Raw genomic sequence first — 14,882 nt, 5'->3', positions numbered from 1 at the left:
ATAATTGTCTTCAGGTCAACGCTATTGAAGCGTGCCTCGACTATTTTTTATCAAGTTTTGGTGTTCATCAAGTTGTTCAAATTTATATCGCTTGTAGCCAGTTACGTTGTAATTTGTTTGTCAGTACACACAGTTCATATATAGAGCGTATATTTACCCAACAATCTGAAGACAATTATCTGGTGGCTGCAAACACTTCTGCCAACGCTCATTTGATGATGAGATCCACCATTGTCAAATCTCATGCTGAAAAACCAGAGAATTTCAAGGGAGAAAACTTCAAAAGATGGCAACAGAAGATAATCTTCTACCTCACCACCTTGAATCTTGCTCACATCTTAAAGGAGGTATGCCCAATTACTCCGCCAGAAGCAATCACTCCTGAAACTGAAGCTGCCAAGCAAGCATGGTTGCATTCAGACTTCCTATGTTGCAACTACATTCTGAGTTGCCTAGATGACACCTTGCATAATGTCTACTGCAATGCCTTTGATACTTCAAGGCAATTGTGGGAGGCATTAGACAAGAAGTATAAGCTGGAAGATGCTGGTACTAAGAAATTCCTTGTTGGAAAATTCTTAGATTATAAAATGGTTGATACCAAGTTGGTAGTCAACCAGTTGGAAGAATTGCAAATTATCATTAATGATTTGCAAAGTGAAGGATTGGTCATTAATGAATCATTCCAAGTTGCTGCTGTGATTGAAAAATTGCCTCCTGCTTGGAGAGAATTCAAATGTTATCTCAAACACAAGCAAAAGGAGTTTTCCATGGAGAATCTTACTGTGAAACTCCGTATTGAAGAGGACAACAGAAAGGGAGACAAAGAGCCACGTAAAGTTGAAGCTAATGCCCATATTGCTGAAGCTTCAAGGCATCATCCCAAGAAAAATCGATCTAAGACAAAGAATGTGAATCTTAGGCCAAAGAATGACGCTAACAAGCGCATTCGTGCAATCTGCCGGGTTTGTGGCAAGAGTGGCCATATAGCTGCAAATTGTAGACACAAGAAGGGATAAAGCTCCAACAACCAGGTCAACACTGTGGAAGATGACAATTTAATTGCTATCATCTCTGAGGTAAATATGGCCTCTGACACCAAAGGCTGGTGGATTGATACTGGTGCTACAAGGCACGTCTGTGGGGATAAATCACTGTTCACTACTTATGAGAAGCTAGATGGCAGTGATAAACTGTACATGGGAAATGCCTCAACAGCCTCAGTGGAAGGCAGAGGAAAAGTCCTACTAAAATGGACTTCTGGAAAGATACTTACTCTCACTGATGTGTGGCACGTGCCAGAGATTCGAAAGAATCTTGTGTCAGGAACCCTACTTAACAAAAATGGGTTCAAGCTTGTATTTGAGTCAGATAAGTTTATTCCGACTAAATGGGGTATGTATGTGGGAAAAGGCTATCTGTATGATGGCATGTTCAAATTGAATGTGTAATGGTCGTTATAATCATCCACATTTCAAAAGAACCACACGAAATGATGATCGTAATGAAAAAGCTCCACAAGATCAGTGTTCTTGAAGTGTTGAAAATAAATGCTTCCAATGCAGAATGACTGTGCAAAGATCTTATTGGCCGGCAAATCTGAGACGGACGACCACGGTCCCGACCTTACCAGCATCAGAGTTTACTAATAAACGAACCCCCGAAACCTACTTTCTTTTATGACAAAATCAATCAAGCCTAATCGAACACGACATGTTGTTGATATTGATTGAGTTTGAGGGACTTTCGTTGACTGAATCCATCCACAAACCTATACTCCGACAACCTTCGTAACCAAAACGTCACGACAACATGCAAAGGTCAACGTATATGTCGTACGTCAAAACAGTTGATGGATCTCTATCAGGCTTCCCTAAAAGAAAAAGGAGAAAAATGTGGAGGCAAATTTTGCATACCAGGATTGTAATATATTTGACCATGCCAACATGACAAGTTTGAATGTGGTAAATTTTCTTGAATCTCTTGGAGAACAAATCGCCATAATGGATGGAATGACTAATACTTCTTACAATTTTTAGAATATCTAGAATTAATTTTTTTAATATCTATCTTTCATGTTTCTTTTTAAAGTTTATTTCCCTTCTTCTATTGTAATTATCTTGTTTAATGAAGAAGCATGTATATTTTTCTTATATTAAATGACTAAAAAATGAGCAATGATGACCTATGTCTGGCAGACAGTGCAACTACGCACATAATATTGAAAAGTAGAAAATATTTCTCCAAATTGACAATGCTGGAGGCAAAAGTCTATACAATATCAAGTGTTGCAAACTTCATTGATGGTTCTGGAAAAATAGATATTATTTTGCCTAGAGGAATAAAATTTATAATTTACAATGCATCATTCTCTAGTCAATCAAAGAGGAATCTACTGAGTTGTAAAGATATACGTTGCAATAGTTATCATATTGAGACTGATAACTAAAAGATAATAAATAGTATCTCTATTTTATATCTACTGCCTCACATAGAAAACGTATACTAGAAAAGCTACATGTTTTATCTTCTGGATTATATTATACTCATATATGAGTAATTGAAACATATGCAGCAATGAACTAATAAAACTACAAGCACAATTTCCTAATTATACAATTAATACAATTCGGCTTGATAATGCTGGTGAATTTACATCTTAGTCATTTAATAATTATTGTTGCTTATGTTTATACACAAAATGATTTAACAAAATTGTTTATAAAATGATTGCAGTTAATCGCTAGACTATTACTTATGAGAGCTAAACTTCCTACATCTGTATGAGACATGCTATTTTGCATGCGGCATCACTTGAACAAATTAGGCCAACAACCTATCATAAGTAGGCTCTGTTACAATTAGTTTATCACCAAGAGTCAAATATTTCTCATTTGCGAATTTTTTGATGTGGAATATATGTTACAATTGCTCCACCACAACGTACTAAGATGAATCCTCAAAGAAGGCTAGAAATATATGTTGGATTTGATTCTCCATCAATTGTTAAATATCTTAAACCCTTGTTGGATGATGTATTTACTACATTATTTGTTGATTGTCGTTTTAATGAGACAAACTTTCCAACATTAGGGGGAGGAATTAAGAAGTTGGAAAAAGAAATAACATGGAACACATCATTATTGTCTCATTTCGATCCCCATACTGGTCAATGTGAACCTGAAACGTATAATCAAAGTTATTGAGAATTGTAGTCAATAAAGTTACAGATATCATTATATGGATTAAGGTCATTAGGACGAATGTGCTACAGTCGTTTTAGTGGATATTTGTTGAAGAAGGATATCAAAATAATCCAATTTGTCTTTGTGTTTTTATAAAGAAATCACAGTCCGAATTTGCCATTATAACTACATATGTTGATGACTTGAATATAATTTGAACTCCTGAAGAGCTTTTAAATGCTATAGAATATCTTCAGAAAGAATTTGAGATGAAAGATATCGAAAAAACAAAATTTTGCCTTGGTTTACAAATTGAGCATTTAGCAGACGAGATATTATGCACCAATCAACTTACATTGGAAAAATTTTAAAAAGATTTTATATGGACAAAGCATATCCGGTGAATGGAAGTTCGTTCATTTGATATGAAGAATGACATATTTTGACCTCGAGAAGATAATGAAGAACTTCTTGGTCCTGAAGTACCATATCATAGTGCAATTGGTGCACTAATGTATCTTGCTAATAATATAAGACGAGATATACCATTTTCAGTTAATTTATTAGCCATATATAATGCTTCTCCTACAAAAAGACATTGGAATGAAGTTAAGCACATACTCTGTTATCTTCAATGAACAATTGATATGAGTTTGTTTTATCTGACCGATACAAATTTAGATCTCAAACAAGTTATTTGTTCACATGTGGAGGAACTGCTATTTCATGGCGATCAGTGAAATAGACCATAATAGCCACCTCCTCAAATCATGTTGAAGTTCTTGCAATTCATGAAGCTAGTTGAGAATGTGTATAGCTAAGATTAATGACTCAACACATTTGTGAAACATGTGGTTTATCTTCTAAAAATATTCCAACAATATTATATGAATATAACACAGCATGTATTGCTCAAATCAAAGAGTGATATGTCAAAGAAGATAGAACAAATCATATTTCACCAAAGTTTTTTTTACACTCGTGATCTTGAAGAAAATGGCAATATCACTGTATAACAAATTTGTTCGAGAGCTGACAAACTTATTTACAAAAGCATTACCTACTGCAATCTTTAAAAAATTGGTATGTGACATTAGAATACGACAACTCAGAGATCTTAAGTGATGTTTCCATGACGGGGAGTAGAATATATCGATTTTCATGCTTAATAGCTCTTTTCTCAACACAATATTGATTTTTATCCACTTTTTTCAAAACTCATGTTTTCTAATATTTGCTGATATTACCCTTAATACCAAATGACCCTCACTGCCCCTCCACTATTTTTTTAGATTTCCTTCCCTTTTTTGAAAACACTGCATTTTCTCTTTCCATCATCTCTCCCTTATCTTTTTGTTTCTCTTCCATCTGTTCCCCATCTTTCTCCTTCCATTTTTTCTCTCTTCGTGCCATTTTTCTTCTTCTTCCCTTCGATTTTTTAGTTCTACTCTTAGATCTCTTCTCTCACCCTCTCAAACACCTATTTCACAATCGCCCCCACCATCTCCCTTCTTTTTTTTTCTTTTTTTTCGTTTGGGTTATACAGAATCTTCCGCCTTCTTCTCTTTTTTTTTTCACTTTGGTTTTACAAAACACCCCTTTCAGATCTTCCAAATCTCGCTTTAGAATTTCCAGATCTCACTTCAAATCTCCCAGTTCTCGCTCGTATCTCTTTCTTACTCAGATTTGTCTGGTTCGTTTAGATCTATCTCGTTTTTGCTCAGATCTATAATGCTCCCTCTCTCTCTCTCTTTCTCTCGCTTTGTCGCTCAAGATTTTTTTCCATTAAATTTTTAATTTGATATTTTCACATAATTTGATTAAATCTTAAATTATGAACGGAACAAAAGGGAAAGCAAGATTGAAGGGGAAGATTATATACTCAAAAAAAATTTTGTTCACAAATTGAATTAAATTTTAAATTTGAAATCCAATCATTATTAAAACTACAAGAGATTAAATGAGAGGTTTATTTCCTATTTCAACTAAATAGTTCAAATAGTTACTTTATGATGAAGTGAGAAAAATCAATTAATGAAACTAATTTGGATTAAATTTCAAATTTGAATACCAATATCATCCATGACTAAAATTAAGGAGATTGAAGAGAGATTGAGATTCTGTTTCCCTCAATTCCAATTTTCAAATTTTTTAATTAAAAAATATTTAATATCTAGAATTTTTGTTAATCATTTTAAATTTGAATTTGACCAGACTGTTTTGAAATTTATTTAGTAGTTCAATTCTGATTGATTTAATGTTGTTTATAATTTCATTTAAATTAACCAAATTTTACTATTATTACTATTACTATTTTTTAGATAAACGACATTTTATTTCAAGACATTTAAAATTATTCACTTTATAAATTTGTTTAATGATTGAATTGATTACCAAATAAATTAATTAATGGGTCCTTAAAATTAATTGTCAATTAAATCGTCTTTCTTGCTCTCCCTCCTCTCTTGGTCCTCTCTCTCGCTCTCGCTCTGCCTCTCGCTCTCAGTTTTATTTCGATCGATATCTTTTTCGTTCCCATATTCAATCGAGATTATCACCTTTCCCATCGTAAGCCGAACTTCCTCCTCCCCTAAGCCTTCTTCTCCGACGAACGACCTCCTTCGTTAGCTTTGATGCACGCGTCGCTGGCGATTTTGAAGGTCACCGAAATCATGGAGGCTGCTGGTTAAAAAAAAAGAAAGAGAAGGCGTGAGGGCTGCTTGTTTCAAAAGAAATAAAAAGGAAAAAGGAAGGGAGGAAGGGTGGCGGCTGATGGAGGATAGAGATGAGAGATTTAGGGTTTTTTGTGAGTAAAATATTTTTTGTGGTGAGTAAAGAAGAAAGAGAAGAATAGTAATTAGAGAAAAAAGATAAAAGAGAGAATAAGGAAAAGAGAAACCCTAAGAAAAGTTTAGAGAGAATGAGAAAAAATGTTGGGAGTGACTAATTCATAGTCAAAAAGAAATATTTTCTTGATAAATTTAGTTTTCTTAATTTTAGAATTTAGTAATTTTAACTATGTTAAATTTAACTTTACTAATTTTAGACCTTACTATTTTTAAAACCACTAAAAATAGAAACTAGTTTCTATATAAATAGATGCTTGGTTTGGTTTTAAAAATACACTTTTTCCTCCATCGCTTTAATGGTTTCTGGGTAACTGTAGTATCTGTTCTAGCTCCTAAGTACGAGTGCACGGGTCTCGGAGTTGCTGTGTTAACCTTGGGAGGCAAACGGTTGACTCTCAATTGCACCACGATCGAGCCAGAATTTCACTTTCAAGACAGTGGCTGAAAGCGAAAACATATGAATTGAAATTTCTAAAATTTTATATTGTGTTGTTTCTGATTTCTTTGGTGTTTATATATATATATATATATATATATATATATATATATATATATATATTCCTTCTCATGGAAAAATAACAGGTAAAATGGGTATTATGCTTACTGTACTCATGTGAATTAATCGTGTTGATTTCCTAAAATTGATATTATTATTGAAATAGGCAAGTAGTATGGTTCTTTTCTTAAATTTGATTTATATAGTGTTTTAATTTATGTATTAACATATCTACAAAAGTTATGTGTGAATTATAGAAGAATTATTGTTAAAGGAGATGAAAATGTTGGTGATGGTTTAATTAACCAAAGAGCAAAACTGGTTTGAAGACTGGATTTGGTGATCATAGAAGACTTGATTGCTAATGCCATTGTTGGCGTTGAGAAAAATATTTTATTGAAGCTTAATTTGATTGAATTTTTCCTTAATATTTTAATCTCTTCGTTCTCTCTATAGAATGGGTAAAAAGCCCCAAAACTTCTGAAAAATAGGGGTAGATGAGTTATTACTATGGTAGGCACAGATGGTGACCTAATGGATATTGGTTCGTGATTTGATGATCGAACTGATCAGATAAGATGCAAAATTATTTTTTAAATGGAGATCCCAGACCAAGTCCAAATCAAGCCAACAATTGCTATCATCGAGAGAAATCAAATCGGAATACCCAGTGTCGAATCGCCGCAGATCCCTTAGGGTGTTCGTGGATCATTTTGTCGTGGGTCTGCTTGTGGCTGCGTCACGTCACACTGAAGGCCATTGCAGATCTGGTCGAGGTCACGTCTGTTGGGCTTTGTGCCCTTAGCTTGTGAGTTTGTAATTAATAAACAATTGATTTATTCAATAAAGAGTAATTTTATTATTTTTTTGCATTACTCGTATTCAAATAAACTAAGATCCAAGATTATTTAATGTAACTGGAACAGTATATATTTGGTGTATAGTATATATTTGATATACAGTATATATATAAGTATATATTCGGTATACAAGTGGATAATGTTCCAGTAATAACCTAAATGGCCTATAGTACATGGATAAAATTGGGTATCCTGGTAACACTATCGATACGGCCCGCTTTGTAATAGTTACAAACAACATTATCTAAGTCGTTCATGTGGAGACATGTGAGTGGGGGTATCTTATACAATGAGTTTGTATGAGACTGGATTGCGACATAATTAATCTTTAGTCATAACACCGTAGACTAGCTAGATTAATATTTCATAGGATGACCAGGTAACTCAATCTTAATCCTAAGCGAGTTATGGACTTCTGCATATAAGGGATCGTCCTTTGATTTGTATGGGTGAAAGTGGCTCGAGTTGCCGACTCAATAATCTACCATTTTGGAGACAAGACCAAGTGTGGAGTTGGGAACATAACTACGCAAGATGGAATTCACTCCTCCACCCCCGTTCTCGAGAAAATGTTTTTGGAAAACGGGTTTAGAGAAAAAAGGTTTGGAAAGCGTTTGAAGACATTTTGGAAAGCTTGTTGTATGCTTGAATACAAGAGAATAGATTTGCGGCAAGACAAGATACAACTCAAGGTAGGAGGAAGACTAGTTGTACCCCCTGAGGTAGATCATAAAGCATTTTGCCTTTGGGCAGGCGTGAAAATGCAAAGTGGCGAGGAGTCACTCACCACCAAAAGTACAATGAAAAGTAAATAACATGCAAAAGTAAATACATGACATAAAAGTAGGAGGGAAGAGGCTATCATGGGCATGCGGCCATGGGCGACATGCACTGGACGAGTATGACCATGACATCATCCCCCACTTAAATGGTTGACGTCCTTGTCAATCGACGTTGCTCGAACTTTGCGATCTGGGTTGATGCTGATTTCAAATCTTCTGCACGCTCCCAACTAATCTCTTCGTTTGGAAGCCCTGTCCATTTGACTAAGAATTCTTGTACGTCCCTTCTCGGTCGTCCGACTCGACGAGTTCTTTCAGCTAAGATTATTCAACTTCTTTTTCCATCTTGTTGTTCAAGGTGACCGCTGGTCGGATCACTTCGTTTCGTGCGGGATCAATTGTGTCCGGGTGATAGGATTTCAAGTTGCTCACATGAATCACTGGATGAATTTTCATCCATGAGGGTAATTGGACCATGTATGACGTCTTCCCGACCTTCTGAATGATGTTGACTGGCCTTTCATATTTTCGTACAAGGCGTTGATCTTTGTTACCCCGGAATCGGAGTTGTTCTGGGCGTAGTTTTACGAGCACTTGATCTCCTGCTTGAAATTCCAACGATCTGCGCTTCTTGTCAACCCACTTCTTCATGTGCTTAGACGCCTTCTCAAGGTATGCTTGGGCAACATCCGTGGATTGTCGCCATTCTTTGGTGAAGTTGTAAGCTTGAGGGCTCTTTCCTGCATAAGGGTGGTCGATGATGTGAGGTAACACAGGTAAGTGCCTGCATACTATTTCAAAAGGAGCCTTCCCTGTGGTTGTTCTCTTCTAACAGTTGAAACAAAATTGGACTACATCAAGCATTTGTACCCCGTTTTTCTGTCGAGCATCAATGAAATGGCGGAGGTATTCCTCCAACATACTATTGAAGCGTTCTGTCTGACCGTCGGTCTGCGAATGGTAGCTTGAGGATATGTTCAGGTTGGAGCCAAGTAGCCGGAAGAGTTCCGTCCAGAAGGTTCCAGTGAATCTTCCATCTCTATCACTCACGATGCTTTCGGGGACACCTCATAGTTTCACTATGTTCTTGAAGAATAGATGTGTTGTCATCTCTACGAAACACATCTTCGGGTTGGGACAAAGGTTGCGTATTTAGAGAATCTATCGACAATAACAAGGATAGCTTTGGATTCTCCAACCTTGGGCAGATGGGTGATGAAGTCTAGGGATACGCTCCCCCAAGGCCTTGATGGCACTGTGAGGGGCTCCAGTAAGCCTGCGAGTTTAGTTCTCTCGACTTTGTCTTGTTGGCAGATGAGACATGTCTTGGTGTATTGCATAACGTCGTCTCGCAGGTTCGACCAGTAGTACCATTTCTTCAGTAGGGTATATGTTCTCTGCCACCCAGCGTGGCCAGCCCACATGGTGTCATGGCATTCTCCCATCAGGAGTTTCCTCAGGTTTCCTGCTCATGGAACATAGAGACGACTGCCCTTGGTAAAGAGGAGGTCGTCTTCGACTCAAAAATGGCGGGTCCCGTCTTTTACTAGTTGAATGATTGTTTGCACTGCTGGATTGTCTTTCAGGTGTGCCTTGATGACTTCACGAACAGACCCCGTCAACTTGCTTGCTTTCAGATGAGCTAACATGCACAGAGCCGCATGTTCGCTCTTTCGACTAAGGGCGTCTGCTGCTTGGTTTGATCGACCAGGCCGATGTTCGAATTGGAAGTCGAATTCGGCGAGTTACTTTTGCCATCGGGCTTGTTTCGAGGACAACTTCGACTGATTGAAGAAATGACATATCGAGCTGTTGTCGGTTTTGACAACGAACTTGGAGCCTAAGAGATATTGTCTCCAGGCCATTAGGCAGTGGACTACTGCCAACATCTCTTTTTCAGAGGCCACATACCTCTTTTCCGTGTCATTCAACTTTCGGCTTTCGTACACCACTGGATGTCCATCTTGCAAGAGAACACCGTCTAAGGCGAAGTCTGAGGCATCAGTTTCTACCTCGAACGGCTTGGTGACATCTGCGATACCAAGCACTGGTCCTTCCATCATAGCTTTCTTGAGTTGATTGAAAGCCGCTTGACACTCTGGAGTCCAACTTCAAGTATTATTCTTCTTCAAGAGTTCAGTTAATGGTCTCGCCTTCTTCGAAAATCCTTCGACAAATCTTCGATAATAGTTTGCTAGCCCGAGAAAAGAGCACAGTTTGGTGATGGAACTCGGAACTTTCCAATCTTGGATAGCCTTGACCTTTCCATATTTCATGCCAATTCGACCACACTTGATCACATGGCCCAAGAAATTGATGCGTTTTTGCGCGAACGCACATTTCTCTATCTTCACATATAATTCATTCTGTCTTAACTTCTCAAAAACCAGCTGCAAGTGGGTCTGGTGTTTTGCCATGGAAGAACTGTAGACTACTCTGTCGTTGAGGTAGACTACCACAAATTTGTCGAGATACTCGTGGAACACCTGATTCATCAAAGTGCAAAACGTCGCTGGGGCGTTGGTAAGGCCAAAGGGCATAACAAAAAATTCGAAGGCCCCATATCTCGTGACACAGGTCGTCTTGGGCTCGTCTCCCGCTGCAATGAGCACTTGATAGTATCCAGACCTCAAGTCCAGCTTGGAAAAGTACTTGGCCCCGTGGAGGCGATCAAGTAGATCGGTGATGATGGGCAGTGGGTACTTATTGCGTACCGTGAGCTTGTTCAAGGCGCGATAGTCGATACAAAGGCGGAGACTGCCATCTTTCTTCTTTTGGAAGAGGAATAGGGCTCCATAGGGAGCCTTTGCTTGGCGGATGAATCCTGCATTCAACAATTCATCCAGCTGCTTCCTGAGTTCGCCTAATTCAAGAGGGGCCATGCGGTAAGCATTCTAAGCGGGCGGTTTCGCCCCTGGGACCAGCTCGATTTTGTGGTCGATTCCCCTACGCGATGGTAGGGACTTGGGCAGACTGTTGGGCATTACGTCTGCATAGTCAGCTAGGACTTGTTGGATCTCACTGGGAATTACTTCTTTACTACTCTCTTCTTCGATCACTGGGATGGCCATAAATGTTGGTTCGTTATGAGAAAGGCTCCATTTTAGCTGCAGAGCTGATATCATCTTAACCCCACTTGGTTGTTTTATACTCGTCGGAACAACGGTGGGATCAGATCCAGTAACAACTAGACACTTCGCTAGGGGCATGGGGATGACTTTGTGCTCTAGAAGGAATTCCATTCCGAACACGACGTCGAAGTCATCCATTCTAACAATTTCAAAGTCCACTTTGCCACTCGATGTCCCGATCTTCAGTTGGACCCTTTTTGCTATCCCTACGATGGGGAGAGTCGTAGAGTTAACTGCTTTCATCTTTCCTGGATCTTTATCCTGTAGATTCAGACGGCGAGCCTTGGTTTCAGTCATGAAGTTGTGTGTGGCTCCAGAATCCACCATAGTACTCTTGGTAGCCTTATCGTGAACCAACATGTCAACATACATGAGCCTTCTCTCTAGCGGTTCTTTTGCTTCTCCCACCTTCTTCTGGAGAGCTGACAGAAATTTTAGTGCCCCCATGCGGGGGTTATCAGTGGGCTCTTCGGTCTGTACATCTATCTCAGCGGTTTCTGTTTCGACCTCAGGGTCATTGGCTATAGTAGCTTGGAGTGCCTTCAGGGCAGCTCGGTGTGGGCAGTCGCTTACGCGATGAGCCCCTTTACACAGAAAGCAAACGAGGGGCCCCCGATTGAAGTTGTTCTGTTGGTTTGGCCCGCGTCATTTGGTTCCACCCCTCTGATAGGGTCTGCGATCTGTTCCTCCATTCTTGTCTCTTCCCCCACTTTTGGGTGAGCTTGTTCGAGTGGTTTTGTTCCCACTACTTGATGAGGGTTGGTTCCTTCTAAAATCCTGAGACTACTCGTTACCAAGATCAAACAGGCGTTCAGCCGCAGCATAAGCAGAGTCGAGGTCTTGAACCCCTTGGTCGTACAACTTGGACTTGGCCCATGGTTTCAAGCCTTCCACGAAGTAGAAGACTTTGTCTTTCTCTGACATGTCTCGTATGTCCAACATCAGTCCAGGGAAACTGTTTTACGTAATCTCTGATATACCCAGTGTGTCGCAACTCTCGCAGTTTACGTCTCGCTAGAATCTCAACATTTTTCGGAAAAAATTGCGCCCTGAGAGCTTTCTTCAGCTCGTCGCATATGTTTATAGTGCATCGTCCCTCTTGGATGTCCATATACTTGGACCTCCACCAAAGCTTTGCATCTTCAGCTAGATGCATGGTTGCCAAAGTGATCTTCTGTCGTGGTACTTGTAGCTCGAAAGTACTGTTCAACGTCAAAGATGAAGTTCTCGAGGGCCTTGGCATCGCGAGCCCCGCCGAAGGGCTTAGGCTCCGGAATCTTCACCTTGTTAAACTGGACATCGCCCCCTGCTGGGCCTTGGTTTCCCACCGTTCTCATGGTGAGGTTCACCTTTGTGTTTATCTCGGTAACTTCTGCCCACACGACTTCTATAGCAGCTCGAAAGTCGTCGAAAAGATCACTGACCATCTGCATGATCATCTTTTGAGAGCTGTCTAACTCTTCGACACGCTCCTTTGTTTGGGTGTGTTGCCTTAAACTCATAGTTTGTATTTTGTGTAAAAACAAATATATATTCAATAAAGTTTTATTCAATAAATTTGTTGTTGAATTCATAGCATTGCATTGTCCAAAATCCAATAAACTAAACATCTGAGGTTATTTTAGTGTGACCGAGACAGTATATGTACTGGGTATATGTTTGATATACTAGGTATATAAGTGATATACCCCTGATATACGAGGTATATGTTTGATATACCCCTGATATACAAGTTGATTATGTCCCGTGAATAACCTAAATGGTCTATAGTATATGGATAAAGCTGGGTACCTTATCCTGGCAATACTATGGATACGGCCCACTCTGTAAAGGTTACAGACGACTCGATCTAGGTCGTTCGTGTGGAGACATGCGAGTGGGGGTATCCTATACAATGAGTTTGTATAAGACCGGACCACGAAATAGCGAATCTTTAGATGTAACACCGTTAACTAATAGATTGTTGTTTCTTAGGATGACCAGACAACTCATTCTCAATCCTGAGTTATGGACTCCTGTCCGTGAAGGCTCGTCCTTTGATCTGTATGGGTGAGTGTGGCCCGAGTTGCCGAATCAACATTCCTACCATTTTGGGGACGAAACCGAGTGGGGAGATGCGAACATAACTTCACAAGATGGAATTCACTCCTCTCCGACTTTAGAGGAGTAGATGAGTGTTCCCTTAAATGCTGACTCCGGGACTTGAACAAGGGGCCCCACCCTCTCATTGGCCCGAGAGGGACTTCCGATTATTGGTCGGACTATAACCGGGTTGTTCATTAGAGGAGCAGTGGTATTTAAGGAGTAAGATGTAACTCAGGGGTAAAATGGTAATTTGACCCAACTTGAGTTACAAGCACTCGTGAAGGATTGACTCGTCATTAATGGTCGTATATCCATGGACACGAAAACATTCTGCAATGAGAAGAGTGCAACTGCGGGTCTTTAGTGGACTGACCAGTAGTTAACGAATGTTGATTAACTTGGTCAATGCGTTTGATCGATTAATCTCGTATCGTTGGAGCTTCGGATCTGTAGGTCCATTAGGTCCCCTTGCTAGCTCATAACGGGTAAAACGAGGATCATGTTTTGGAAGAATTTGAACTGTTCAAATTTCTTAAGGGATTATATGTATATTGATACATTATAATATATAGTTAATTATAAATTAAAACTATATATTATGAGAGAAATTATTTGAATGAGATTCAAATAAAATTAATATGAATAAGATTCATATTAAAACTATAGGTTAAAAATAATGTGCATAAGATGTACATTAGAACTATAGGTTATACGAGAGAAATGTTATAGAATATGATTCTATTCATGTGATAAATAATTAAAGGTTAATTATTTATTTTATATATATATATATATATTAATTAATTATTAATTAGATTAATAATTAATTAACATTTATGAATTATAATGATTAATTAATTAATTAATTAATTATATTAATTATTATATATATATTAATTATTAATATTAATATTAATATTTAACTCCCCTGCATTATTGCAGGGGAGGGGGGAGTTATGTGACGTGGGGTAACTCCCCACGTCACTGGTTTTCTGCAAAAACCAAGAACTGTTACAGAACAGGAAAAAGACTGAATTCTCATTTCTCTTTCGATCAAGCCCTCTCAATAAAACTCTCCCTCTCGTTCCAAAGAAACGCTCCCACAAGAGTGTTCTCGAAACCCAAGAGGATAGCAAGGAAGATTCGGTGGTGGTGTTCGTCGGGAAATCGTTGAAGAAACGTTCTTCAAAGGTAAAGTTTTCCCCTGTGTTTTTCTTCTTAACCATTTTGATTTTGTTTCCCAAATATCACGAACAACGGTCGCTTCCGCTCCGGGATTCACATCCCTTCATCCTCTACATGAGCAACAGAGCTCGTCGAGTTGTCCCCTCGCTCGAAATTAGCCGTTTTCCTGGCTTTACTTTCTAGGGTATCAACCCTAACCAACAACTCTTTCATTGGCAATGCATCAATTCGAGTGTTTGCTGCATCGATTCCATCGACCTTACTAGCCAACTCTTCTAGCCGATTTTCTAGGAACCGAACATGATCAGG

General features: G+C 38.7%; 2 protein-coding genes across 2 annotated transcripts; one reads left to right on the top strand and one right to left on the bottom strand.

Moving 5' to 3' along the window:
- The first annotated feature begins 218 nt into the window (after positions 1-218).
- Positions 219-1,019, top strand: LOC148213220 (uncharacterized). The gene has a single exon (XM_088123636.1). The coding sequence runs from the start codon at positions 219-221 to the stop codon at positions 1,017-1,019; it is 801 nt and encodes a 266-aa protein (XP_087979762.1).
- Positions 1,020-8,496: 7,477 nt separating this feature from the next.
- On the bottom strand, positions 8,497-9,596 carry LOC148213219 (uncharacterized). Its single transcript, XM_088123631.1, has 2 exons — positions 9,372-9,596; positions 8,497-9,000 (listed from the first exon to the last, which is right to left on the bottom strand). Exons 1-2 carry the CDS (start codon positions 9,594-9,596, stop codon positions 8,497-8,499), a joined length of 729 nt encoding a protein of 242 aa, XP_087979757.1.
- Positions 9,597-14,882: the final 5,286 nt, after the last annotated feature.

The sequence above is a fragment of the Momordica charantia genome (assembly GCF_013281855.1).
Source record: "Momordica charantia cultivar OHB3-1 chromosome 1 unlocalized genomic scaffold, Mcharantia_2.0 BLBB01000001.1, whole genome shotgun sequence".
NCBI classification, from domain to species: Eukaryota; Viridiplantae; Streptophyta; class Magnoliopsida; order Cucurbitales; family Cucurbitaceae; genus Momordica; species Momordica charantia.
Note: the sequence above shows the minus strand (reverse complement) of the source record. Positions and strands in the feature narration are given on the sequence as shown.